The 25,113-nt window shown below is 50.7% G+C and overlaps 5 protein-coding genes across 13 annotated transcripts in view; 3 read left to right on the forward strand and 2 right to left on the reverse strand.

Annotated features, from left to right (window-relative positions):
• The first annotated feature begins 122 nt into the window (after window positions 1-122).
• Window positions 123-7,742, forward strand: LOC111937553 (uncharacterized). Its single transcript, XM_086857173.1, has 5 exons — window positions 123-373; window positions 973-1,094; window positions 3,005-3,103; window positions 3,559-3,723; window positions 5,100-7,742. Exons 1-5 carry the CDS (start codon window positions 286-288, stop codon window positions 5,244-5,246), a joined length of 621 nt encoding a protein of 206 aa, XP_086713299.1. The 5' UTR covers window positions 123-285; the 3' UTR covers window positions 5,247-7,742.
• Window positions 6,636-10,006, reverse strand: MRPL27 (mitochondrial ribosomal protein L27). Its single transcript, XM_023938668.2, has 4 exons — window positions 9,845-10,006; window positions 8,269-8,391; window positions 7,471-7,538; window positions 6,636-7,039 (listed from the first exon to the last, which is right to left on the reverse strand). Exons 1-4 carry the CDS (start codon window positions 9,864-9,866, stop codon window positions 6,833-6,835), a joined length of 420 nt encoding a protein of 139 aa, XP_023794436.1. The 5' UTR covers window positions 9,867-10,006; the 3' UTR covers window positions 6,636-6,832.
• On the forward strand, window positions 9,997-14,757 carry EME1 (essential meiotic structure-specific endonuclease 1). Of its 2 annotated transcripts, XM_086857157.1 has the most exons (8): window positions 9,997-10,741; window positions 10,825-10,952; window positions 11,130-11,222; window positions 11,618-11,739; window positions 11,932-12,064; window positions 12,580-12,695; window positions 13,710-13,899; window positions 14,243-14,757. In XM_086857157.1, the coding sequence occupies exons 1-8, from the start codon at window positions 10,066-10,068 to the stop codon at window positions 14,417-14,419; spliced, it is 1,635 nt and encodes a 544-aa protein (XP_086713283.1). In that variant the 5' UTR covers window positions 9,997-10,065; the 3' UTR covers window positions 14,420-14,757. The 2 variants fall into 2 exon arrangements, with proteins under 2 accessions (XP_086713283.1, XP_086713284.1); XM_086857158.1 differs by lacking the exon at window positions 13,710-13,899 and having other exon boundaries at window positions 10,066-10,741.
• A 1,403-nt stretch (window positions 14,758-16,160) lies between these two features.
• On the reverse strand, window positions 16,161-20,699 carry LRRC59 (leucine rich repeat containing 59). Its single transcript, XM_023938667.2, has 7 exons — window positions 20,224-20,699; window positions 19,820-19,879; window positions 19,145-19,303; window positions 18,735-18,839; window positions 18,091-18,163; window positions 17,486-17,659; window positions 16,161-16,972 (listed from the first exon to the last, which is right to left on the reverse strand). The coding sequence occupies exons 1-7, from the start codon at window positions 20,326-20,328 to the stop codon at window positions 16,728-16,730; spliced, it is 921 nt and encodes a 306-aa protein (XP_023794435.1). The 5' UTR covers window positions 20,329-20,699; the 3' UTR covers window positions 16,161-16,727.
• Window positions 20,700-23,420: 2,721 nt separating this feature from the next.
• ACSF2 (acyl-CoA synthetase family member 2) overlaps window positions 23,421-25,113 on the forward strand; it is a 36,292-nt gene continuing 34,599 nt past the window's right edge. For 2 of the 8 annotated variants that reach the window (XM_086857151.1, XM_086857143.1), the window contains exons 1-3: window positions 23,421-23,467; window positions 23,507-24,142; window positions 24,536-24,728. Coding sequence is in view for 4 of the 8 variants with exons in the window: in XM_086857143.1 (XP_086713269.1) it covers window positions 23,916-24,142; window positions 24,536-24,728 (420 nt within the window). In the remaining 4 variants the exon portion in view is untranslated. The other 6 variants (XM_086857146.1, XM_086857150.1, XM_086857144.1 and 3 more) reach the window with 5 other exon arrangements.

The following is a 25,113-nucleotide window of genomic DNA, read 5'->3' on the forward strand; positions in this document are numbered from 1 at the left end:
CTAGCTTTCCCCTCCGCAGGAGCGGGGCAGCGCTGGGGTTGTCCCGTGCCCGCCGCTCCCGGCAGTGGCTGCGGCTCGGCCGGGCCCGCGGGACTCCGGTAACCGCGGAACGAGGCCGGGGCAGTGGCGGATGAGCGGGGCCGGCTCTGCCGCGTGCCCGAAGGGGGAGCCCCGGGAGCCCCGGGGCTGAGCCCGCCCGCTCCGGGCCCCGCCCCGGGCCCGGCCCGCCCCTCGCGGGCTGTGGGGCGCGGGCGGCGGGCAGGGGCTGGCGCTGGAGGGGTCGGGATGGCGCAGCCCGCGGAGGCCTCGGGCCACACAGCGACGGCCAGCGCCAGCATGGACAACAACGTCCTGGCCATCGTCATCGCCGCCAGTGAGTGGCGTGCGGGGGCTCCGGCGGTGCCGGGAGCGGAGCGGGGGCGGCCGCCGGGCGGGATCGGCCTCTGCCGGTGCCTCCCGGGCTGTGCCGATAAGGCGATACCTGGGGGCGGGCGGGGTAGCGGTCGCTGCAGCAGCCGGTCCCAGGCCGGGGGTCCCGGGATTGGGGCCGGAGCGGAGCGGGCCGGCGGTGCCGGTGGGCTCCGCGGATCCGCGGCTGGGCCGGCGGGGAGCCGCGGGCTCCCGGGAGACCGGAACACCGGCGAACCGGCGTCCTGCCGTGGTGCCGGGGGAGCCGAGAGGCCCGGGCGAGAGACGGCCGGTGCCGGTGCCGGTGCCGGTCCCCGCGGTTCCGTCCCTGCCGCCGCGGTCCGGAATGGGGTGAGCCCCTCCTGGCTCTGCAGGTTGTTCCCGGTCTCGTAGGGAGAGATGCTGGGCACAAAGGGGCTTTACCGCTCTTGGGACGGGCAGCAGGTGGAATTGGCTTCTCAGGGGCTTCTCCGAGCGGCAGGCGCGGGGCGAGAGCGGGCGGGAGGAGGAGGCCCGCGGGCCCATCGAAACACCGGCTCTCTCGCCTCTCCCGTCTCTCCGCAGCGGTGTCCACCTCCGTCTTCATCGTAGCGATCCTCATCCTGCTGCTGCTCTTGTACCACCGGGATCCAATGTGCTGCCAGTTCCTCTGCTCCTGCCGCCTGTTCCAGACCCCAAGCCAGTATGTGAGTGTCCTTTGAGTCCTCCCTCTCTTCCTTCTGCCCACGAGTCCCCCTCTGTCCCCCGAGCTTCTGTTCCCTTGAGCTGGGTCTGTGGGGCTGCACTGCTGGGTTACCATCCTGCAGCCTGGCTGGGATTGCTGATGGACATGGGTCCTCCAAGCAGAGCTGGGCTCTGCCACCTCCTTGCTCCCACTCTATCCGAGAAATCCATCCATCCTCCCACCCAGTCCTGCCTGGCTGTGCCATTGTGGTTGTATCTCCAAGGCCCAACACTAAAAGGCTTCCCTGCCCTCCACACAGCTCGGAGGAGAGGTTCTCCTCCCCCTGCACAGTCATGTGTGGGGTCGAGCTGTGCTGTATAGGAAGGGGCCCAGCAGGGAAGGGAGCTGGAAGCTGAGGGCAAAGGCAGACAAAGCCACCCGCATCCCTGACAACTGGCTGTCTTGTGCACAGCTCCTGGGGAAGGAGCAGTGAAACACAAAGCCCTTTTGCTCACATCTATAATTTCCTGGGGCTGGCTTTCATCTAGGGAAGCTGATGGAAAAACAACAGCGTGTGCAGCCAGCATTGCTTTTGTGGCAGTGACTGCCTGGGGAAAGCTCAGCCCCCAGAGCTGCAAGGATGGGTCTTGAGGGGAGGGCTGCAGGCACCACTTTGCAGTCCCTGGGAGAAGAGTGGATGGATATTCAGCCTCAGTAGCAAGGGGTGGAGAGACTGCTAGATCTATGAAAAGCAAATCTAATAGTCCAGCACAGGCTAGGAAGTCCCCAGCAGAAATCACAGTGGAAATAGGCTGCACTGATGGTGCCCTTGTCTGAATGTCTCCACTCCTTTCCCTCTCTTCTCTCCTGTTGCCTGCCCGTGGCACACGTTGGGAGCAGGCCCTGCTGTGCTCCCCTGCCCTGTAGAGCTGCTCCCTGGGGCAGTGTGGGATGGTCCCCGAGCTCTGAGGGGGAAACTTCAAGCAGGCATCTTACCTTTAGCAAAGGCCTGTGCGGAAGGATGGATGCAAGGAATTAAATATGGAAAGGGAACATATATAGAATGTGTTCCCTTCAGAAAAAGAGAAGCAGTTGTAGTGTGTGAGGCAGCTTTTGGGCAGGAATAGTTGCACTGGTTTTGCTCATCAGTTACTGAACCAACAGCTGGGTGCTGTGTTCCTGCAGCTTCTGCAGTTGTACTGTAGGGCCAAAACAAATGTTTCCTTGGTTGTTAAGAGCAAAAGTAAATCTTCACAGTCCTCCCTGTGCATCCCTGGTTGTCCTGGGAGTCTCTGGGCTGGTTTCTGCTGTCAGATTTGGGGTTTTCTGAGTGCAAGGTACAGCCATGGCTCAAGTCCTGGCTCTGGCTTGAGGGGCTGTTCTCTGTGAACAGGATTTCTGCTCACTGTTACTCAACACCTTGACAGGGAATCCACTTTAACTGGAGCATGACAGCTTGGGAACAGCACAGCTATTGCCCTGCAGATTTGCTTGCTGCATTATCCTGAAACCACAACCTCTGTAGATAAGAGCATACAAATTCAGTAACCCTGAGCATGTGATAGAGCTCTTACCTACACCAGTGGAATAGCTGGGTTGTTTTTTGTTGTCCCCCAAAAAGAGATGGTTCTGCTGATTTTCAATGAAACCCTGCCCTGGAGCTGAGACTGTCCCTCTGGCTGTGCTCTGCTCCAGCAGGCTCCAGCCCTTGGAGCAGACCCTGCACTGCCAGGGAGAATGTCCCAGATCTGTTGGTGTCATTGAACAGGCAGGGGCTGCTGCCAGCAGTGAGAGCTGCAGGAGCCACATGGGCAGAAGGAGAAGCCGTTCCTTTGCCAGGGTCCTGCTGTCCCATGAGAGCTGGTTGAGCTCTGCTGTCTCCTGGGAAGGATGTGAGGGATTTTGTCTTTGCTCATCTCCTCCTCGTTCCAGGACCGCCCCCCGCCCTACTTCAGCAGCAGCCAGCAGCTGGTGGGACCCCAGCGTGGAGCCTCACGGCTGGAGAGCACTGCTGAGAACCCGGGCATGCAGGTGATGGCAGGGTCCCTCCTGGGAGCTGGGTGGGAATGATGGCAAAGGTACTCTAGAGCTTGGAAGAAGACTCTGGTTATGGGGTTTGTCTGGGGCTAAAGGTGCTGGGCAGCATCTTCTGGTGCTATCCCACAACTTTGGGAAGTGCTGCCAGCATGTAAAAACCCTGGGGGTGGGTATCATGTGGAGGGAAGGAATATTGCAGAGGACACCACAGTGCCTTGAGGTGTTTGGGAATGAAGTGCCAATGGTAGATCCTGGGAGCTTGGGATCCTGCCTGGTCACGGTGTAATTGGCTCCTGGGAGGACGGATATCCTCTCTGGGTGTTCAGAGGAGCCTACAACTACCTACAGCTTTGAACCTTGTATTAACTCAAGGTTGCATCTGGACATGAACTTCTGGTGATGAGAGCCACCATCACACTGACCCCTTTTCTGGGGATGGGCATTTCTAGGGAGACGAGCTCTTCTGTGTCGGACCCCCCAGCACGTACCAGCTCCCGTCCTGGGAGCAGCCCCGCCTGCCCAGCTACGAGAGCGTGCGGAAGAAAGATCGCCAGCGGGAAATCCATCAGATGATTGCTGACAGGTTTGGGCTGTGGGCAGAGCCATCCCAGGAGGTGAGCTCCCCTCCCTGCAGTGGGGGGCTGGCAGAAGCCCATGGCAGTCACCACTGTGGTCCGTATCTGTGTCTTGCTTCAGCAGTTGGTGGTAGCCGAGGACTCTGTGCTCTGTGATTGCCTTCCCCCGATAGCTTTTATCTCTGGGAAAGCACAGAGTGTATCAAGAGGCTCCTCTGGTGTACATCTGTGCTGGTTAATGATCCATCTCCCCTCCCCCAGTGCATTTGCAGAAATGCCTGTACCAGGAGGCAGGGCAAAACCCCAGGGAGAAAGGGCAGGCTCTTCGGATCACCTGCTCCATACAAGTCTAGGTTGTGTTATTTTTGGATCTCTAAGGCTTTCATGGGTTCTTGCTTCCTTCTCCCTGCAGGACACTCATAGGGAGACTCCTTGTAGTGTTTATGGCTTATTTATGAGCAGGAGGCTTTGCTTGTTATGATGTTTAAGATCTGCTCTCCCACAGCTGAACAGGGAAAAGTGAGTGCATCCTCCCAAGTAGGTCCTGTGGCAGCATCCTGAGATGCTCCCATTTAGAGACCTCATTGTCTAAAGCAGAACAAAAACATTTGAAACCCTTAGTAAGGCATTTAAAGTTCCATTTACCTGGATTTTGAGCTCTTAGAGCTGTACCATAAAGCCTGGCATAGACAACCATTGCCACTCAGTGTTTGGAGCTGTATCTAATGACATCTGCCAGAAAAGTACCAGCCTGATACAGTGGAAGGTGTCCCTGCCCATGCAGGGGTTGAACTGGATGATCTTTAAGGTCCCTTGCAACCCAAACCATTCTGTGATTCTATGAAACCTGGGCAACAAGTGCACAGGAGAGTAAAATTGAAGGCAAATAGTAGAGGAATGGTGCTGGAAGCTCTTCCACAACATCCTCACGCCACTTCCTGTCACCTGTGTGGAGAAATCTAGCCCAGCTCTGCCAAAATAACCGTGACAAGGCTTAGAGGTTCCTCTCTCTGTGCAGTGAGACTTGCTGCTGAGACCTGGGTACAACACCTGGTTTGTAGGTACTTGTGTAAATCCCAGTAATTTTTCTTACAGTCAAGGGGAAGCAAACTTCAGCCCTCTCTCAACAAAAGTCAAGTTTGTTCTGGCCTTCTGCCAAGTCCTTGAAGGGGAACAGGGAAGAGCACAGAGTGTGAGGGGAGAATGTGTCTCTCAGCAGGTTTGTGCCATGTTCCAGACTGATGCTCTCACCTCCAGGTGTTCCCCAGCCTACAGGCAGCTGTTCTGGTGAACTGCAGGGGTTTAATTTCAGTCTGTGGCAGTTGTGAGCCTTTTCATCCGCACTGTAAGAAGAGGTGGGATAATCTCCTGGTTATTTCTGATCCACTGTAATGCATTTCCTCTTTCCTCAATAGATGCCACCTCCTTATGAGCATGCTCTGAGGCATCCTCCAGCTCTCTCAGGAACAGGAATAAGCTCAGAGACCTTGGACAGACATGGTGTTCCAGACTCTTTCAATGCCCCCCTCAGCCACCAAACTCAGCGAAACACTGTGGTGTAAGGCCTTGGCCTCAGTGTACTGCTGCTTCCTGTGCTGTCAGCAACAGAAGTGCCTGGGATACCATTTTCCTCCACAGGGAATGACCCAACCTTCACCCAGATCCACAGCTGGCTGAGACACAGGCAAGCCCAACCCAGCCATCAGGAATATCCCCCTTGCAGCACAAGGACAACCACAGAGCCATTGCTGGGTACTGCACTGAGAAGAGGAACCAAGGACATCTGCTCACTCTTCTCTGGCAAACACCAAAGGCAAAGCTCCAGCTGCTGGAGCTGCACAGGGCAAAGCCAAGGGGAAGGTCTGCTACACCAGAGCTCCTCAGGAACAGCATTTCATATCTCTGTGAGGCAGCACTTCTGCCTGTACAAAGGATCAGACCTCAGGCACTGGTGGTGTGCTGCTTCACCTGTTTCTTAGGTTATTGAGTGTGTTTCATGGTATCTGGATTGGCTGCCAGATGGAAATCCTCACCTGTGAGTGGCAGAAGGGATGTGCTCTAGAGCATCACTGCGTGCTCTGGCACCAACAACCTCTGGGACTGACAGCAGTTCTATACAGACCCCACACACAGATGTGGAGGGGCTCCATGGGTTATACCCAAATATGGACCACCAAGATGAACCATGGGACTGGATTTGCAGGCTGGGAAAGGACAGATGCCTGGACTGAACAGCTGGAGGTCTACATGAAGATTGTGAAGTACAGGAGGACATGTATGGCTGACCCAGTTCACCTGATCTTCTGCAGAGCAGAATTGTCTAAGTAACGTCAACACCGGTGTCCTTACATTAATGATTTTGATAACCTGTTTTCTACTGCAGAGTCAATGTTTCAAATTGTTTACAAACCTGTAGATAAAATGAGATCAGTTTGGGCACAACACATTGAAGCTCCTTTACTTTGAGCAATACAAACTCAAAAATACCATGTAATGACTCAAAGATAAAAGGATGAGTATCCTGGATAATGCTTTATCATACACCTCCAGCTGCTGAATTTCAAATACCAGCCCAGATTTGGGCATCTTGCCAGGCCCCCTGAACTCAGTAATGAGTTAGAGTTAGGCTGGTGAACTTGCTTCACATGGCCAGTAAAAGGAATAGTCAGATACTTAAGTTAATCATTGAAGTGAGTGAGGTAGAGGGAAAAATCCAGCTTCCAGGTACACAGCATTAGGTGCATGTGGAAAAGGATCTGTTCTGCAGTATTGTGAATTAAGGTACAAACAGAATAGTAATGACTAAAAATAAGCAAAAATAGAGGGAATTATTAGCAGTACAAGTACTGACACAAGAGTGATTGTAGAGGGTATTTATCCAGTGGCACAACAGAACAGGCTCTCCAGATACTAAATGACCATGGTAACACATTCCATGAGTAGCCAAGACCTTCAGCTGCCCCACAGCATTTATTAAAGACTCTTTAAAATGCCAGCAGGTGATCTCAGTGCCTGAACACAGATCACAAGTGCTTCAGGAGCAAAACCAAGTTCTAAAGTGGTATCTTCAGAGCCACTCTTGTCTTCAGATGCCAGTATAGCTGTAGTGGTCTGTCCTTTTCCTCTGTGCCCACATGACATGGCAGGTTCACAGCATTGTGATGAGTTTGAAGTTTCCTACCTCTGTGGTAGGGACAACACTGATGAAAGTTTTATAAAGGACTGCTCCTTTGGGCAGCTGGCAGATCACATCCCTGCTCTCGCTGCTGCGGGGTGGGGGCACATAGACCTCTTTGGTGTATCTCACAATCCCATCCTCCAGGGCATAGAGTGTCTTGTTACGGCCCATCCCCACCTGGGAGAGGATGAGAAGCATTAGAAAGGACAGGCTGGACATCCACAACTAACACAGATCTGATCATTGGTCTGCCTTGTTTGATACTCTGCCTTCAACAGCATCTGTTGCTTTATATTTTAAAATAAAATTGTACAACTTGCTTCCAGCAACCAGTTTGCAATGGTGCTCAGTATGAGACACGAGACACCCATTCCACCCTGAAGCACAAGTGCCCAGTCAGGTCACCCAAGTGTTCTGGGATATCCACTACTTGCAGACCTTCCCTGAGTCCCATGAACACAGCTGAGGCTCTGAGCAGGCTCTGTGACTAACACCACAGATCACAGGGATGAGCATTAAGAATGAGACTGAAAGAGAGGAGGCAGTGAATATGTGGTGGGGACTGTGGTGGGGGCACTGCTGAGAACCAAAGAGAGAAAAGGCCTTACGTGAGCGCCGGGATGCCAGCGAATCAACCGCTGCGTAGCCAAAATGTTTCCTGCATGGACAAATGCACCTACAACAGAGTGATACAATCAGACTGCAAAGAAACAGCTCCCCAGAGCCCTGGCATAACACAAATGATTCCAGGACTTACAAATCCCAGCTTTCTGTAGGCATTTTCTAAGAAAAAATTACTTCAAATGCTAAAAACATCTGAACAAAAATGCTATTAGCAGGAAATAAAAGGGAAACTGACAGACCATGGCAAAAAGTCAAATCTGTGAAAAGATTGCTTCTAGGGTACAAGGCATTTTCTGGCTGCTGAAGGCATTTGTTTTATTGCATTTACATTGATATGTTTCCATCAGCAAAGCTAATAATTATTAAGCACTCAACTGCAAGAATCTGCACTTTGGCTTCTTGCTAAGCCTTGTAATTCTCTCCTTTGTAAACACTGGAAATACTCAGTTTTTCCACACAGCGTGGGGGGAAAGTGCAGTGCAGTTATGAGGTGTCCCACAGTGCTCCCTCCTCCTGGGCCCTCTGGAAAGGCAAAGTTAGAACCAAAGTACGTTTTCTGTAGGCAATTTTGGCTGGCAGCCGGCGGGCTCATGGTGGGGGGAGCTGACTCACCCTGCCCTCCCACCAACAACCCTTGATCATGAGGTTTCACTGATCCTCCCCTTCTCATTCTCCTGGAAAAGTGCCCTGCCCATCTCTGGAAAGACTCAACAACTAACATGTGTCAGGGGAGAGAAGCTGTGGAGAACCCAGTGAAATGCAAATAAGATACTCAGACCTACCTTCGACTTTTTTGAACCCATAGCGTTTCCCCGGGCTGCGGCCACCTAGGTTTTTCGAGCTGCCCCCACTCTTCTTAGAAGCCCACCTGACAGCAACCAGGCTTGTATGGCAAGTGGTTAGAACTAGGTTAGGAAAAAGAACAACATCATCAGCTGGAAAAACTATCACACATAATTCTTTCTATCAGCAAAGGATATCAGTTAAGGCAGGCTTTAAAATTAAAGGCAAATGAAAGCTCTGGGAGAAACAAAAAACACTTCCAAGATAAATCAGACCAAAATGGCCTAAGTTCCTTGAAGAAAGGCCACATCTCAAGTGCTGCTGTTGCCCAGGTAAGAATAATACTCTCAGCACCAATGTTAAATGATGTGCACAAATTCCTGTTTCATTCTTGTAAAATGGAGCACAGATGTCACTGGTTGCTGTAGATTGCTCTTACAGTGCTTTGAGAAAAGAGGAGTTGTGATTTGCTTCAGTTTCCTCTTTGACCAAGTGGCATTTACTTACACAGTTACACCCTGAAATCTTATATATGAGCAGACTCCAATTCTGGAAAATATATAAACATGTATGACTAGCCAGAAACAGTCTAAAGAGTATTCAGAAGGAGCATAAAGGTTGGACTTGCTAGTATTGGAGGTCTTTTCCAACCTTAGTGGTTCTGTAATTCTATGATTAAATGCTCTAAGAAGGAATACAGAGCCCCTGTGTGGCAAAAAGGGAACAAACTGTCTGGAGCAGTTTTTTCATTAATCCTCACAGTTTAAGGGAAGTGTTTAAGGCCAGGTTGAACAGGGCATGGAGCAAGATGGTCTAGTGAAAGGTGTCTGCCCATGGCAGGAGTAGGAGCTGGATGATCTTTAAGTTCCTTCTCAACCCAAGTCATCACTATCTTAAAAATCTCTTCAGTACCGCCTTTCAGGCACTTAGGAGACAAACATAATTTTTCTGAATTCCTCTATTTAGCCTGTTAAGCAGCAGGTTAGAGCAGAACAGTGGTTATCTTGTTTCCTTAACCTTAATAGCAAAACCACTATTTTAACTCAATCGATCTTCACGGATACTCAGTGAGCTGGAAACGTGTCCCATCACTGGATGTGTTCAATCCCAGGTTGGATGGGGCTTACTGCAGCCTGCTCTAATGAAAGGCGTCCCTGCCCGTGGCAGGAATTGGAAGAAGATGATCTTTAAGGTTCCTTGCAACCCAAATCTGTCCATAATTCTATGAAACACTGTTGAGGAAAGGGTCCAAACCCTATTACTTTCAGGAGATGACCCATTAAGTAAATTAAAGCCTCTAAGAACTTGACAATGTACATGAAATTAGACGAAGACGAACTATAGTTACAGTTTCACATACACAAACCCACTCATCGCCAGAGCTCCGCCTCAGCTCCAGGCAAAGGCGAAAGCCTCGGCTTCTCGCTACCGGCGGTGACATCCCACCGGGGGTACGACATCCTACGGGGTGACCTCCCTGGGGCACCTTCTCCCTAGCTCATCCCTCCCGCTCCACGGCCAAACCCCGCTCCCCACCCCTCAGAGGGTAATGAGCTGACACAGGCCCTCACTCACAGAGCCGTCCCAGCGCCGCCATCTTGATGGCGCCGCTTCCCCTTCCTCTTCCCGCTGGGAAGGCGACGCGCACGGCCACGCGCGGGTGCTGATTGGGCCGAGAAGGTGCCGTCGCGAGCGTTCGGACCAATCACCGCCCACCGCACGCGCCTCCGGGCCAACCAGCGGCCGGCGCGGGCTTTCCCCTCAGGCGCGCGCCGGTGCCCCTGAGGAGACTGGGGATGGCGGAGAGCGAGTCGGGATCTGAGAGTAGCGAGGAGGAGAACCTGCCCTCCTTGGCTTCCCTGCTGCAGCCGTCCTCATGGCTCGGCGAGCCGAGCCGCCCGCGGTCTCCTTCTCCTAATCCTGAAGCGGCAGAGGTTGCCGAGATGGTGAGCAGCGGGAGCGAAGAGATGGGTGAGGAGGTGATGGACGTCGTCCCTTTGGATGAGACGGTCAAGATGAGGGTGGGAGCGGAGCCTGAGCCTTTCAACCTGAGCACTGGCGATACAGGAGAGGCATCTGGGCTTTGTGCTAGTGGTGACCTGATGGCTTCTGGGAGTGAAGGGCTGCGGGAAGACCTGGCGCCGTCTGGAGAATTGGTTTGTGCCACTGAGAATGGTGCACGCAGCGCTGAGAGATCCTCCTTGTGCTCTTTGCCAGTCGACTCAGACAGGCCTAGTAGCCCCCCGGTATGCAGAGAAAGGCCAGAAACATCGCTCCCTCTCAAGAAGCGACAATATAGTCAGAAGGAACGGGAGGCAATCTGCCAGAATGTGTGGCAGAGAAAGAAGGAGCAAGAAGAAAAGAGGAGGGAGCAGGAGGAGGAGAGAGAGAGGAAGAGAGCCATTGCCAAGATGCTGAAAGCTCAGCGGCCGGGAGAGTGCCAGAAATACATAACAGTGGTGCTAGATCCAGGTAGTTGACCTCACAGCCTGCACCTGCCTTGTATTGACTGTTGTCTCCTCTCTCTGGAGGCCTGACCCGTGCATCGATTTCAGTCATCTTACAGGTAGAAGGTGGCGAGCAGATCCTTAGTGCTTTGCAGGCTGCCAATTATTCCTGTGTGTTTGAGAGCCACGCTGTTCCCTGCAGCATCACCTGGAGGAGAAAGACAGTGTCATCACAGGTATGCGAACAAAATTTTGATAATCTTGCCCTTTTCTTCAAGTGTTACTTGCAGTCGTTAGTAATTGTATTTAGCAACCCAAGTAAACACCCTCTAATCTCCCTGCTCAGAGCTCTGAGTGGGAATCTGAGTGAATTCTAAACAGACTGTGGCCTGTTTGTTTTCATATCTGAACAGATGGGAGGAGGAGATGAATGGATAGAAGAACCAAATGTCCTGGTTCTGCTTGGCTTGGAGGAGTTTTTGTCCATGGCTCACAGCTACAAGCAAGTGAGAATGCTTGACTTTTGTGCTCCTGAACGTGCCTTGTTGCAAAACCAATGTTCTGTCGTCTCTCTTAGTAGCAGAAAGGTTTTGGTGTGGGAGGACTGCAGTGTTTCATTAAAACAGAAATATAGGTTTAGGAGCCATTAATGGGTTGTATAATGTAAAGTTCTGACAAACTTTCTTCGTTAGTTAAAACTTTTTCACACATTGTTAAGTGGGTTTATTTTTTTCTTTCTTTCTGCTCTAACTTTACATGGGATCAAGTATTGCCTGCTTGCCCTGAAGAGCAAGGATGAACAGACTTATCTGCAGACCTACAGCCAGGGCCATAATTTGCTGTGCTCCTCTGTGTACCTCAAAATGGTTTAACTCCTTATTTTTCCCATTCATCTTTGTAGAACGCTGATGGCTGTGCAGAAAGGCAAAAGGAGACCCTGCAGAGCTGTGTAGCTCATATGATGGAGAAAATGCCTGGGAGAATTCTGGCTCTGGCAGTAGTTGGAGTAGAAAATTATTTCAGGTCAGACTTCTTCCCTCTGACTGTTTCTGTGTTTTCTCTGGCCTTTAAAATTGCCATAGGTGTTTATGTTAATTCCTTCTAGCAAATACTGGAGTACAAGGGGCATTCCCAGAATTGCTCCACCACTTTTTATACAGAAACAGAAGCAAAGGTCCATCCAGACTATCACCACAGTTACTTTACTCTTTTTAGGTCTCTCCAAGTTCAGCCAAAACAAAGGCTGCGACAGACAGCAGCGAGTGGGAATCAAGAGAAACGGGGAGAAAGGAGAAAAAAGGAGGTTAAGGATTCTGGCCTGGACTTATCCAGAATGGATGTGAAAGAAGTGAGTGATTTAAAATAGACATGTAGCCATCATCTGTTGTCTCCCAGTATTTGAACACTTGACCCAGTCACACAATTTTATGGATGAGAGTACATGGCTTTCATTATTCATTAATCCATCAGTCTGTGGACAGAGCTCTTTGGGTTCAGCTCCCTGCTGCTCAGTCATGTACCTGCTCCCACACAGACTGAAGTGTCTCATTCACCTGGATGTTGATGTCAGTCTCAGCACCTCTTGCCCTTCATGGCCCATTGGCAAAGCCCACTCACTGGTGATGGCCTATTCACAACAAGAGCCACAGAGGAGCTGAAGCAGCTCAAAGGTGATATTAACTGTCAGGAGACAGACTGCCCCTAAATAGTCAGTGTCTTAAGTTAACTGCTCCCAAAATAGACAGAGTGTGAAGGTTCTTGTCCTACAGCAGGACATCTGTGACCCATTTCTGCTTCAGACACAAATGGAATTTGATGCAACAAGACTGATTATGCCATTTGTTGTTCCCAATGGTGTTACAGGCCCTGGTGGATCTGCAGCTGAGCACTCAAGTCCAAATCAGCATTTTTGAGAGCAATGAGGAACTTGGGGAATATGCCACTATGTTCACAAAAGCTGTGGCTGAGGCACCGTACAAGTAAGCAGAGGTTTGGTCCTACCTTTGGAGAGGCTGCTCTTTAAGCTACTGGGAGGGAATGGCAGGTACAACAAGGGCATGACGGTTCTTAAAGGCACTGGTGACAGAGCAGCTGCTATTGCAGCTCCTTCAACACAGGACTTGTTCTTGAAATTGATGTCCTGCCCACAGAGTGGTCAGGACAGAGTCAGGTTTCATAGTTACAGGCTAGTTTGGGTTGGAAGGGACCTTAAAGATGATCTAATCCAACTCCCTGCCATGGGCAGGGACACTTTCCACTAGACCAGGTTGCTTAGTGCTCCATCCAGCCTGGCACTGAACACTTCCAGGAATGGGGTGTCCGCAGCTTCTTTGGACATTTCATTCCGGTGGCTCACAACCTTCAGGTTTCACACTGGAGCCTTAACATCAAGTACAGCTCGTGTTTTGAGTCAGATTTTTGGAAGGAGAAGGGAATGCAAGTAAGGTTGCCTCTTAGAGTGCCAGCTTTTCTTTTTCAGTGTGTAGCTAAGAGACATGCCTGAGAATGAACCATTTGTCTCTTTCCATTGATAAGGGAGGACAGCAGCTTGTTGCACAGTGATCGCCAAGAGAGCCATATTGTGCAGTCTCATGCAATCCTGGCATTCCTATCACAGCAGCTGCTGGATTTTCATGTCAGCCATGACAAGAGCTGAGATGTCATTAAAAATGATATCTAAAAGTGATTTGTTATGGCTCACAGCCAGAAGGTGAATTCTTGTTTACCACTTTGTCTGCAAGTTGGCTTGTGCCAAGATTGCTGTTGAATACAGGATTGTTTCTTTTTCAATAGCAATCTGGGTCTTAAAAGAGATTGGTAATGTATGTAAAGAAAACAGGGTCAAATTGTTCATGTTTCCTTTGATGCCAGTTGTGTCTCTGACAACTCAAGTGAGGGACAGCGCCCTGGCTCTCTGACAACAGATGGCAGGGACAGGATTTTCATCGCAGCCACATTGTCTCCTTTGCTTCCTCATTCCTTGTTCTCCTTAGGCGAGAGCGAGAGAACACAGGGTTCTCTTTCTACTTGGAGAAGGGCTGCTGCGGAGGGGTGAAGGTGGATTCTTCTGGAAAGGGTCTCTTGAAAGTTTGGAAGAGGCAGATACAGCAATTTAACCGTGTCAGCTCTGAGATGGCTGAGGCTATTGTGTCTGCCTACCCTTCTCCTCAGCTCTTGATCCAGGTGAGGATGCCTCAGGGATACCCAGAACTGTGTGCAGGCAGCCAGCTCATGCAGGGGGTGAAAGAAGTAATTTAATCAGTATTAAATTAGACACAATGATTCTGTATGAGCAGTTCAGTAAGTTAACAAAGGAACTGAATCTTTGGCACCCACTGTTCTGGCTTCCCACTGAGGGAGCAGCACTGGCTCCACTCTCCTAACTCACAGATGGGACTTGGGCAGAGACCAAGTGAAAAATGTGTGGACATTGTGGAAGGGCAGAGCAGGTACAGGTGCATAGCTTTGGTTTTTGAAGGATGGATTCAAGTGGGTGATCCCATTGTTCCTTTTGTGTTGCTTTTAGGCCTATGAGCGATGCTCCTCGGACCAGGAGCGGGAGAACATGCTGGCCAATATCCCTGTGCACCGTGGGGAGGGTGTGACGGCCACTTCCCGGCACATTGGGCCGGAACTGTCCCGACGCATCTATCTGCAGATGACTTCCCACGATCCTGACCTCTGTCTGGATTTTACTGGGTAGCACAGGGAAAAAGGGTTTTACTGTTTGTCAGGTTAAGTGTTCAGTTTTGGATTTCACTGGGTAGCTCCAGGGAATATGGGTTTTACCGTTTGTCTGGTCAAGTTTTCAGTTTTCTTCTGTGAAGAAGTTCTTGGATGACACTCACTGATCCTTGTTTAAAGACTTGAAGCACATTTAGACTTTATTGTAGCCGGAAGAAAGTTGGATAAAGTTGCTGAATAGCAGGAGTTTACACAAGAAAGATGGTGAACATCTTCCCTAAGCACACGAGTTGCACACAGCTTATAGTACTGATGTTGTTTTATTTGTCTTTCTATAAAATAAATAATTTTGAAGAATAACCTCTGCTTCTTAAGATGGTGTCTTGAACATAGACAGGTGCATACCTGCATACAACAGGTGCTCTGTTGAAAGGAATACTTCCTGTTCTCCTGAACTGCAAGGACTTACCTTCTTCTTTGGGACAAATCCTCATGCTAGAGCAACATGGTGCTTCCCCCCCAGCACCTGCTCAAGTGAGGTGAAAGAACTTTACCCCACAAAACAGCCTCTCATTGTTCTGCTGCAGCAGATGGGAATGAGTAAGACTAATTTTCAGATATAAGTTTAGAGTGCCTTGATTCAGTCTCCAGACAGCTTAATTTAGAGAGGGTCTTGAAATCTGATTATATGTGCTGGAATTACGAGGTCTAAACAGTTGGCAGAAAAAGCTTCCTTTTAATTAGATTGGGGACCACAGTCCATGCAGCCATTGAGGGGTTTTGTAACAGCACTGCTGAGATGAGTGCTCAGAGAATTAAACTGCATCCCACGTGTAGAATTTAACTATTTGGAACCCTGCTGCATCCAGTGGAAAAATCCCTACCTGTCCTGCTCATTCCAGGCATCCAGCAGGAGCCCTGGCCTGGCCAGAAGTGCTACTGACCTGAATCTATAAATTGTATAAGCCCGGTGCTCCCCAGCCTATGCAACACTCATCTGGATTTTGGCAGGAAGAGCTGCATGGGGGAAACATTGCTTTAGATGCTGGGTTATTTTCCTGAACATTTCTAGATAGGCAGTAAGGATCTTTTAAAGAATGGGATGAGTTAGACATCGAAAGCAAAGCTTAAAGGTGTTTGAAGGAAGCTTTGAAAACATGCAGCCTCCTAAGGCAGAGGCAGCCCGCCCTTCCTTTTACTTGTGCTGCTTCTCTCTCCTGTGTGATATTCAGGGAACCACAATCTTATCATTGGGTTATAGAAAAATGTAAGTTTCCTGCTGTGATTGTTTCCCCACAGCACTGCTCCTGGCAGCAGTAATCCCAGGTGTGAGAAGAGGTAGTGACTCTGGAGACCAGTGTAGGATGTCTCAGTGGAGTCTGTAGCACAGATATTCTCTGAAACTTCATTTTAGTACTCACAAAGCCCTTAAGGATATGAAAAACTTCTGCTTGATGGATTTTTTTAAAGGAAATTTTAAAATGAATTATTCTAAGTAATTTTAAAGGAAATTCTAAATAATTCACAGATCATGGCAGAGGTGATTTTTCCTCTTGAGGCGCAAACCACCCAACCTCCCAGCCTTCCCCCAGCCCCAAGGCTTCCCCTTTCCTGCCAGCAGTGCTCCCATTGTGCCAAACAGTACTGCTGCAGCAGGCAGGAATTATTCCCATGTACTTGGAAATAATTTGTGGCTGTTCCTAAAAGACCTAATTAAAATTAAAACCATGTTAACAACATAAACATCCAGTTCAGACAAATTGCTGTGAAAATTGTTGTATTGAAAAATTTCAGCTCCTTTCAATAGCACATCAGCCTCTTTGCTACATCATAGGGATGCACAGCCATCCTACATGCCTGTAATTGGTCCTGGAGTGGGGCCTTAAGAGTATTATTCCCATACAGCCATACCACCAATTTTAGCACAAACAGAAATGACAGCAAGGAATGGATATGTACTAAAAACCTTTCACCTCCAGCTCAGAGCTACAGCTGTATCACCCAGGTGACATGAGGGCTGCTTGTTCCCATTCCTACAGTCTGTCAGCTTCCTGACAGCTTGTACCTCACAACCCTGGTGGACAGTACTTTGAGGCAAGGAGTGGTAACAAGTTTAGGTTAACGTGCACAAATAATGAGAGTTACAGGCTGACTGAGAGACATGCACAACAAAGATGGTTTGAACAATAGCTCTGCTCTGTGGAGTGGACCAGCAAACCAATGCTGACTGGTTCAAAGCAGTTTCATCAGAACACAATTCCATAGGAATTCTGGCTGCGTAGATGGTGGAAGGAGATGCTGATGAAGCAAGTACCCATCCAAGACAATCAGTGCTGCGAGTTGTGCTGTAGCATGTTCTGCAGGGTTTTGTGGTTCTGCAGAGCAGCCACCACGTCCTCGTAGAGGGTGTTCACACTGACGCACAGAGGTTGATGCTGCAGCTCCGTCAGCTTGCAGGCAGCCAGAGTACAGAGGATGCAGAACAGCACAAAGAGCAGGACTCTCAGCACTGACCGCGACCACGAGGGCTTGTGCCGGGGGGGCTGAGGGGGACGGGAGCTGGAGGCTGGCTCTGCAGTGAGAACAGGACAGAATGTAAGGAATTAATCAACTGTAACAGGCTATGCTCACAAAAAAACTGTTCAGGTAAGATACTTAATCCTCTGCTGCAGTTGGCTTTTGTTGTGAATTTTCATCACATAGCTCTGATAAATAAGTAGATGTGCAGGATTTAACTGCTTAGGATGAAAAGTTTCATGGGCAGCAGTGAAGAGGGTGTAAAGCACCTCTGTGTTGCAAAAGATCTGATTATACAAATGTAGTTCAGTAGACTTAAGAAAAAAATTACTGAAAGGAAGTTCTCATTAGGAACAGCTGGAGAACTTCCTGACTTGTAGCTTCACAGTTCATGGGAACACAGGCAAAGGGGAAAAGGGCACAGCAGCAGAGTTTATCAGAACTCCTAGAAGTTCCCCCCTACCCTCTCCCATGGTCTCCCTGGGATACATGAAAGCAATTCTGGCAGCATCACAATCTGATGACAATGAAACCTGACACAATCCCACCCAAAATGGACATTACTTACTTCGGGTGTGCACCGTTTCCTTTTTAGTTTTCTTTTCCATCTCCTGTTTTGCAGCTTTCTGAGCATCATACTCTCGCCTTCTGCGCTCCTTTTCCTCTGCCTTCTCTCGCTTCCGCAGTTCTCTCTCCTGAGCCTCCTTTGCTCGCTGTTCTGCTTCACGCTTCTTCTCCATTTCTGGAGGATAACAGCAAGTATTTCCCTTTTATGTAAAGGGTTGTCACTGCCATTTTTCTTATTACCTTATTGTCCCAACTGGAATGAGGAAACTAATCAATTAAACAACTATCCTCTATTTTATAATTTATTTAGTATTATATACCTTACATTTTGCTGTGCTTTTCTTTCATGTTTTTATAGGTAACCTATAGCACATGCCATCTAGAGATTTAACTATTTCTCAGGCCAAGAAATCACATACTTACCCCCCCCACTATTTCTCTCCCTCCAGCCCTCTTACACTATTACTCCCTGAGTACTTTGGGTTTGGGTGGCTACAAGTATGTGCTAGATAGCAATTTGTTAGATGGTGATCAGAATGTTTAGGTATGTTAGAGAGACCAAGAGCAGTCCTCAGCAGACAGCACATGGGGGCTCTTTGTGCTTACCTCTCTCTGCCTGGAGTTTCCGCTGCCGCTGTCGATCTTGCTCGGACTGGATTGCTTTCATGTGCTGCAGTACCTTAAAGGGCCAAGAAAATAACCTGAGGGCTCTGCAGAAACCTTGTGGCACAGTTCAGAACAGAACTGAGTGTGGGCTGAGGACAGGCAGCTGGAGCTGACCCCCAACCCCACCTACCCCTACAGCTATGGCTCTGAAAAGAACTCACAACTTACGTAAGTCTCTGTTGTTAAAAAACAGGTCTTCCCATTAAAAATAAACGTGGAAAACTGGTGCTCAGTGATACAGAGCATCACAGAACATTTCTGTTTGTTTGCCAAAACTTCTTCAGAGGTTTTTTGTACTATCACTACAGGCATAGATTATTATGTCTGATTATGCCTCTACTTTCTTGGCAACCAGCATTTAATCCTCTCTTAACTCCACCAATGGAGAAGCATCCTCCTGAGCCAGGTGTTTGCTCTCCACAGGCACAGCAGCAGTGGAGTCAGTGCAGTGCATCTGCCCCTCACTCCCTGAAGAAACTTCAGGCTCCTGCAGCAGCTGCCCAGCTTGCTAAGCAAGCAGAGGAATAATCAATGGAGAAGCCATGAAAGGAAAAACAAAAATAGAGTTAAAGCAGGCTCCTTACCTTGACAGCAGCCTGCTTACACTGCTTCTCATCCAGACAATCTCCTGCCACTTTAGCCAGGACAGGATCCAGGGGATTGTCCTTCAGATCCAGCCACTTCAGGTTCTGAGAAAAGGCACAGCAAAGGGGATGCTATAAGAGCACAGCAGTCTTGGAATTATTTAAGTGATCCAAAGCAGAAGCAAAGAAATGCTTAGTTTTCACATGAATTAAACAGGTACAGAAGATGAGCAGAGATGTTTTCAATAGATTGAGAGGATTTTCACTGAGCTGCGGTGCAGAGCCAGCTGAATTTTGGAATGGGTAGTCAGCAGGATGGATGTTTTACCAGAGAAATCAACTTGAGCAGAATCACAAGACCCTGGGCTGCATCCCAAAGCTTTACATAACTGCCCAGCAAACAGTTTTACCTTGAGCTGTGCAAAGCTGACTGGCAGGGTGACCAAGCGGTTGTTCAGAAGATCCAGGTGCTGCAGATTGACCAGGCGGCCAAAATCCAAAGGCAGCTGTTGCAACCGATTTTTACTCAAATCCAGTTTCACCAGATGCATCAAACTGCAGAAGTCTGACTAAAACCCAAACAAAGAAAATCCAGAGAAAGCTGGTCAGCACCCTTATGGAAGAACCTCAGCCAGAAGTACATGGAGACAGCCTGCACCTGACATCAGCCACAAATCCTTGACTTACTACAGGACTGTGATGGAGGAAAATCACTCTCCTCCTTTGCCTTGGAAGATGGAGGTGAGACACAGTGAGACAGATAAGAAAGACAGAGAAGGTTATAGATGACAATACAATGGGAACAAACCCGAGTCTTCACTGCTGATGAAACTCCTCTGTATTCACCTGGGGATGCTTTGGAAGGAATGTACTGCAATCTTCACACAGTTCAACCCTGTATTCTCTGCTGCCTCAGCCAAATCCACTGCCAGCAATGACCTGTCACTGACAGGAGTCATTCAGCCACCCCAGGGCAGGGAAAGTGCCAGTTCCACAGTGAGCCTCTACTGAAGCACCAGCTATCTTTCCAAGTATTTCCCAGCAAACTCATCCCCACGGACTCATCCCTCTCTCTAGCACCTTACCGGCAAGGAAATGAGGTTGTTACAGGACAAATCCAAGATAGTAGCTTTCGGAAGAGCGGCCTGAAAGACAAATAAGGCACTGAATGAACACAGAGGTTCACCCGAGCCCCTCTGACACCTGCTAGTTCTGCTTCGGCCTCTGCGGTTTCTCCCGCGTCAGTCTGTCCATCCCCCAGGGCTGCTCCGCGGTCACATCACCTCCGGACCCATCTCTGGGTCCAAAAAGGTTCTTATCCCGGGACAGCAGTGACCAGCGGCCGCCGGGCCCGCGGGACACAGAACCTCACTGCTGTAAATACCTGCAGGCCTGGCCACAAGCCCCCAGCACATCCGGCTCCCCTAGGCTGTCCCTTCCCCGGAACCGATCCCCACCCCCGCCGGGGGACCTGCGGCCGGAGACTCACCAGCTCCCGCACCGGCACCTCGTTCAGGTCGCACAGGCTCAGGTCCAGCTCGTTCCCGTCCAGCTTGTCCTTCAGGCTGAGCCCCTTCCCGCTGCCCCGCGACATGGCTCCGTCGGCGGCCGCCCACCGGGGATGCGGCTCGGTTCTGTTCGGAGCGGCTCGGTTCTGTTCGGAACGGCTCGGTTCTGTTCGGAGCGGCTCGGTTCTGTTCGGAGCGGCTCGGTACAGGGATGCGGCTCGGTTCTGTTCGGAGCGGCTCGGTTCTGTTCGGAGCGGCTCGGTTCTGTTCGGAGCGGCTCGGTTCTGTTCGGAGCGGCTCGGTACAGGGATGCGGCTCGGTACAGGGATGCGGCTCGGTACAGGGATGCGGCTCGGTTCTGTTCCGAGCGGCCCGGCCCGGCCCGGCCCGTCCCGTCCCGGCGCGCTGCGGCCCGCACCGCCACCCACTTCCGCGGCCACGTCCGCGCGGGCCCCGCCAGCCGCCGGCCCGGGGCCGAGCGCGCCCGCTGCCGGCCCGGAGCGGGGCCGCACCGCCACCGCCACCGCAAAAAAACTACAAACTGCCTTCAGAAAGGATGTTATCTGATGTTTGATCTCTGCGTACTTTCAAACATAAGCAACAAGAAAGGAGATTTAATCCCCGAAGCAGAGAGCAGCCAATAACCTCTAAGCACTGTCTTAGATAAATTACTTGTTGGTAGAATTGTCTTGTTAAGGTTTAAGGCTTGATCCAGTGATCTCAGTGGGAGGTTAGCAAAGCTTGGGAAGAAAGATGTACTGATAGTGGCTACAAGGATTGCCGGATCTGTGGGCTGCAAGGACATTAGGCAGAATCTCCAAGATAAGGAAGAAACTAATAAAGCTAACTCAGCAATTGGGTTGAATCAGCTCCAAGTAGGTGAAAGGTAATTCTGTCAGGGGCAGATTGTGACCACCTACTCATGGCCACAGACCCAAGAAACCCACCAAGCCAAAGGGAGAGAAAGACCAAGCCTATGGACTAATCAGCATAGGAAGTGAAAGAATCATTAACCAATTGAAGATAGAATACTAATTAATATGAGAACTAGGTAACTTGTAGTCAATGGACATTAATGCCTTTGTTTGCTAAAATATGGAAATAGTCAAAAGTTTTGACAGTCGTCACGCTGGCTTTGTGGATTTGCTATCCAGTGCAGAACTGTAAATAAATACCTTGACTCTGGGTGTGGGTTGGCCTCTTGCACACTGGGTGGGAGAACCAATTTTGGGACACACTAGCACAGTTCAGGGCATCCCTGCCACTGTCCCAGCAGCCCTGGGCTCCTGGCCAGGCTGGCAGGAGTTTAGATCTGGGCTACAGGAAACAGCCCTACAGAAGGAAGGAGAACTCCCAGCCAAGACCCATGGGCAGGGGAGGTTTGCATCTGGTCACGTCACCTGCCACACACCACCACACAGAGAACCAACCAGCCTATGGCCAATAATCCTAGAATAACAGAAACCCAGGGATGTATACCTTCTTTTGCAATATCTGATACAGCTGCTTATATCTGTCCACACTCTCCCTAATCCGAGGGGTGAATCCCCCTCAGTTGGGCTGTTACATTACCCCACAATGTCTCTTCACAGGAGGAGCGCTAAATGGATATTCCTGCTTTGTTCCCAAGGCTCCAGTCCCACAGGAACAGAGCACTCTCCTAATCCTCTGTAAAGAAAGTCAGTGAAAGAGATAGGAATTTGGGGCAGAGCCAAATTAGTGTTACCTGGTAATGGGATTACAGCAAGGAATTCACAATGCCATGAAATTTCCTGACCTCTGTGCTATTTGTGATGTCTGGGACATTGCACTGCAGCACATCTACCTTGTGGATGGATTAGCTTGCTTTTTAAGCTGCCAGTGGATTTCTTCCAACACCCAGAAACCAGCATTAGCTCAGTTCTGAGGTAACTGAGGCTGCAGGAGTCTCTCCCAAAACAGCACGCAAGGATTTGCCTCACAGAAACTACAATAAAATCTGCCTGAGGTTGAGGTACTCCTGCCCAGGAGGTTATGTGTCACTAGTGGACATGAAATAGAAGTGCAGATTCAATCACAGCAGCAGAGGTTTCATCCTAAGGAGGCAGGAGCCTTTCTTTTGGGGTTTTAAAGCCCCTTTTATAAAGTGTTCCGATACAGGTTTAACATGATTGGTAGAGGGAACAACACCTCTGTGGTCCCATTGGTGGAATAAGAGAAAACACTCAGTACATCTGTACAACATTGTTTTGAGAACCAAAAACCTATTTACAAAACCAGTCCTTGAGAGAAACATGTTCTCAGGAAACTTTCCTTTGGGAACAGATCAGCCACTATCAGGCTAAAAACTCTGAGGCTCAGAAAATCATGTCCACAATTATGGAAGTTTTTCAGAGCATGTTATTGTTCTCCCAAATGCGAGCAGAAATTACAGAGCCCTTATCTGAGAAGAGTGAGGTCTGCTTATCCAAGAATCTCCCCCCATCCCTCAGCTTTTCACAACAATGTTTGTTGTTGGAGGAAAGGGTCAGAGAAGACCTGCTCCAGGGGGTGGTGGGGAAGCCTCTCATTGCCAGGTCTCCAAGGGAGGCAGCTGATGATTGATCCCCTCATTACCCTGAGCCAGTGAGGGATTCATGTGATGTGCTGTGCTGCTCCCTTCCATGGCTGGGAGGCACCAATTACAGTCCTGCTCTGGAGAACAAAACCCAGAGAGGCTCTGGAGGGGTCTGAGCAAGACCCCCTGAATCTCTGGGAAAAGTCTTTGGCCATGCAGCGCTACTTGTTAACTAGATGCACATTGGGGAAAATTATTATAGTTTCTAAAAGCAAGTGTCAGCCTCTAGAGGTCTGGTGGCAGTATTTCACTCCATTACAATAACATTTTTGGCTTTGATGTCTTAGATTCACCGTTCTGAGGCTGATATTTATGCCCTTGTTCATCAGCATCATTGTGCTTGCCGTGATACAGATACCCTGTGTCACCTCTTCGGCATCAGTGCTGCTGCAGAGCTCAGCAGCACCGCACTCCTTCCCTAGTGCCTGCCCGCACTCTGCGCTTAGGGGAGGGGGCCACAGCCTGCCCAGCCCTGGAGCAGCTCTGCAGTTCCCAGCTGGTCTCTTCTCCCCCGCAGGGAGTGCCTAAAGGTGTGGCTGGGATGCTAAGTGATAACCCATTGAGGGGATGGGGCTGGAGGCCAGTTGGTGACCCGCAGTTGGTGACCCGCAGTTGGTGACCCACAGTTGGTGACCCACAGTTGGTGACCCACAGTTGGTGACCCGCAGTTGGTGACCCACAGTTGGTGACCCACAGCGCTCAGGCACCAAGTGATACGAGTGGAGATGAGTGGAGGCGAATTATGGTGGTTGTCTTGCTCCCAAGTCCATCTCTGCTCTTTGAGTGGAGGGACTTATTTGGGGTGTAAAAGTGTTTGGGTCAAGCTGACGGAACAGGCTGGGAAGAAGGCATAGTAGGAACGTACAGAGAAGAAATTGTGGTGCCCAGCTTGGGCTGGGGACCGGCAGAGGGTGGGGCAGGTGCCCAGCGACACTCAGGGGGTTTCTCTGAGCCTCCAGTCCCTCTCAGGGACCGGGCAGGGCGGGCGCTTTCTCTGTTTCTCTGTTTGTTTCTCGTTTCTCGGTTCGGTTCCCCCCGGTGCGGAGGGTCCCGGGGCGGGGCGGGGCTGGGCGTGCCATGAGCGCAGCGCCCCCGACGGCCGAGCCGAGCCGAGCCGAGCCGAGCCCAACGGGACGGGACGGGACGGGACAGAACGGGACAGAACGGCCCGAGCCGAGTCCCGCCGGCTGTTCGGCTGCTGCTGCCGCTGAAGGAATGGCCTTGGCCCGCCTGGCTGCGCTGCCCCGGCACGGGCTTCGGCTCCTGCGGCGGGCGGGCGAGCGGCGGGGTGCCCCGCCGGGCAGGTAGGGATGCGCTGGGGAACCGGAGCTGCGGGCTGTAGGGGCTATAGGGGATGGGGAACTGGAGGGGACTGGGGGCTATAAGGGATAGGACAGGGGGCTGTAGGGGGCAGAGGGCTCTGGGGCTGGGGAGCTGCAGAGGATGGAGACCATGTGCGATGGGGGACAGGGGCTGTAGGGCAGCTGCAGAGCGCTGTGAGTGTCCAGCTAGGCCAGTAGCTGCCTGCACGGAGGGCATATTCATGTCAGTGTGTAACCCTAAAACCCCTCCAGAGTGGCAGAAGGCAGGCTGTACCCCCTGGATCTGCTTAGCCCCAGCCTGGGAGAGGGCCAGGGATGGACCTTGCACAGCAGGCGAACGGGGTGAATGCATAGCAAGGGTTGAACTTTGTGCAGCAGTTCCATCCAGATTGCAGTGCTGCGTTCCGGAGCTGCAGGATCATGTCTAGAGAAGCTGCAGATACCAGGAACCGCCATGGGACACCAACGAGACTGCTCAGGAAACCATTTATCAGCACAGGAACAAACTCAGATCCAGGGACAGAGAGCCCCGAACAGAAGCAGGGGCAGAACCAGGGTGGAGTTCAAGGTCAGGGACCACTGGGAACACAGCAAGGGACAAACCCCAGGGGCTCAAACCAAATCAGAATTCCCTGGGCTGACACCCCACGAGGGGTCTGGGGTGGAATTTCTTCCCGGGCTCTCAGAGCACATCCCCTGGGGCAGAGCTTGGAATTCCCTCTTGAAAGGTTTAAAGCCACACCTCTCACTTTAACAATGTTTATCTGAAACTAAATCTTTGCCTCCCTGGGCGGGGCTCAGCTCTGGTTGCAGCAATGTGAAGGGTTTCAAATGGCTTCAGTGTCCCTGTCCCGCTGTGGTCCTGCAGCCTCCTGCGTGCTGGGTGATGCGGCAGGTCCAGGACACCAAGAAGCTCTGGGGCTTGGGAAGTCAGGCCAGTTCTTTGTCTTGTT

Source organism: Cyanistes caeruleus, chromosome 19 (genome assembly GCF_971803275.1).
Source record: "Cyanistes caeruleus chromosome 19, bCyaCae1.hap1.1, whole genome shotgun sequence".
Taxonomy (NCBI): Eukaryota; Metazoa; Chordata; class Aves; order Passeriformes; family Paridae; genus Cyanistes; species Cyanistes caeruleus.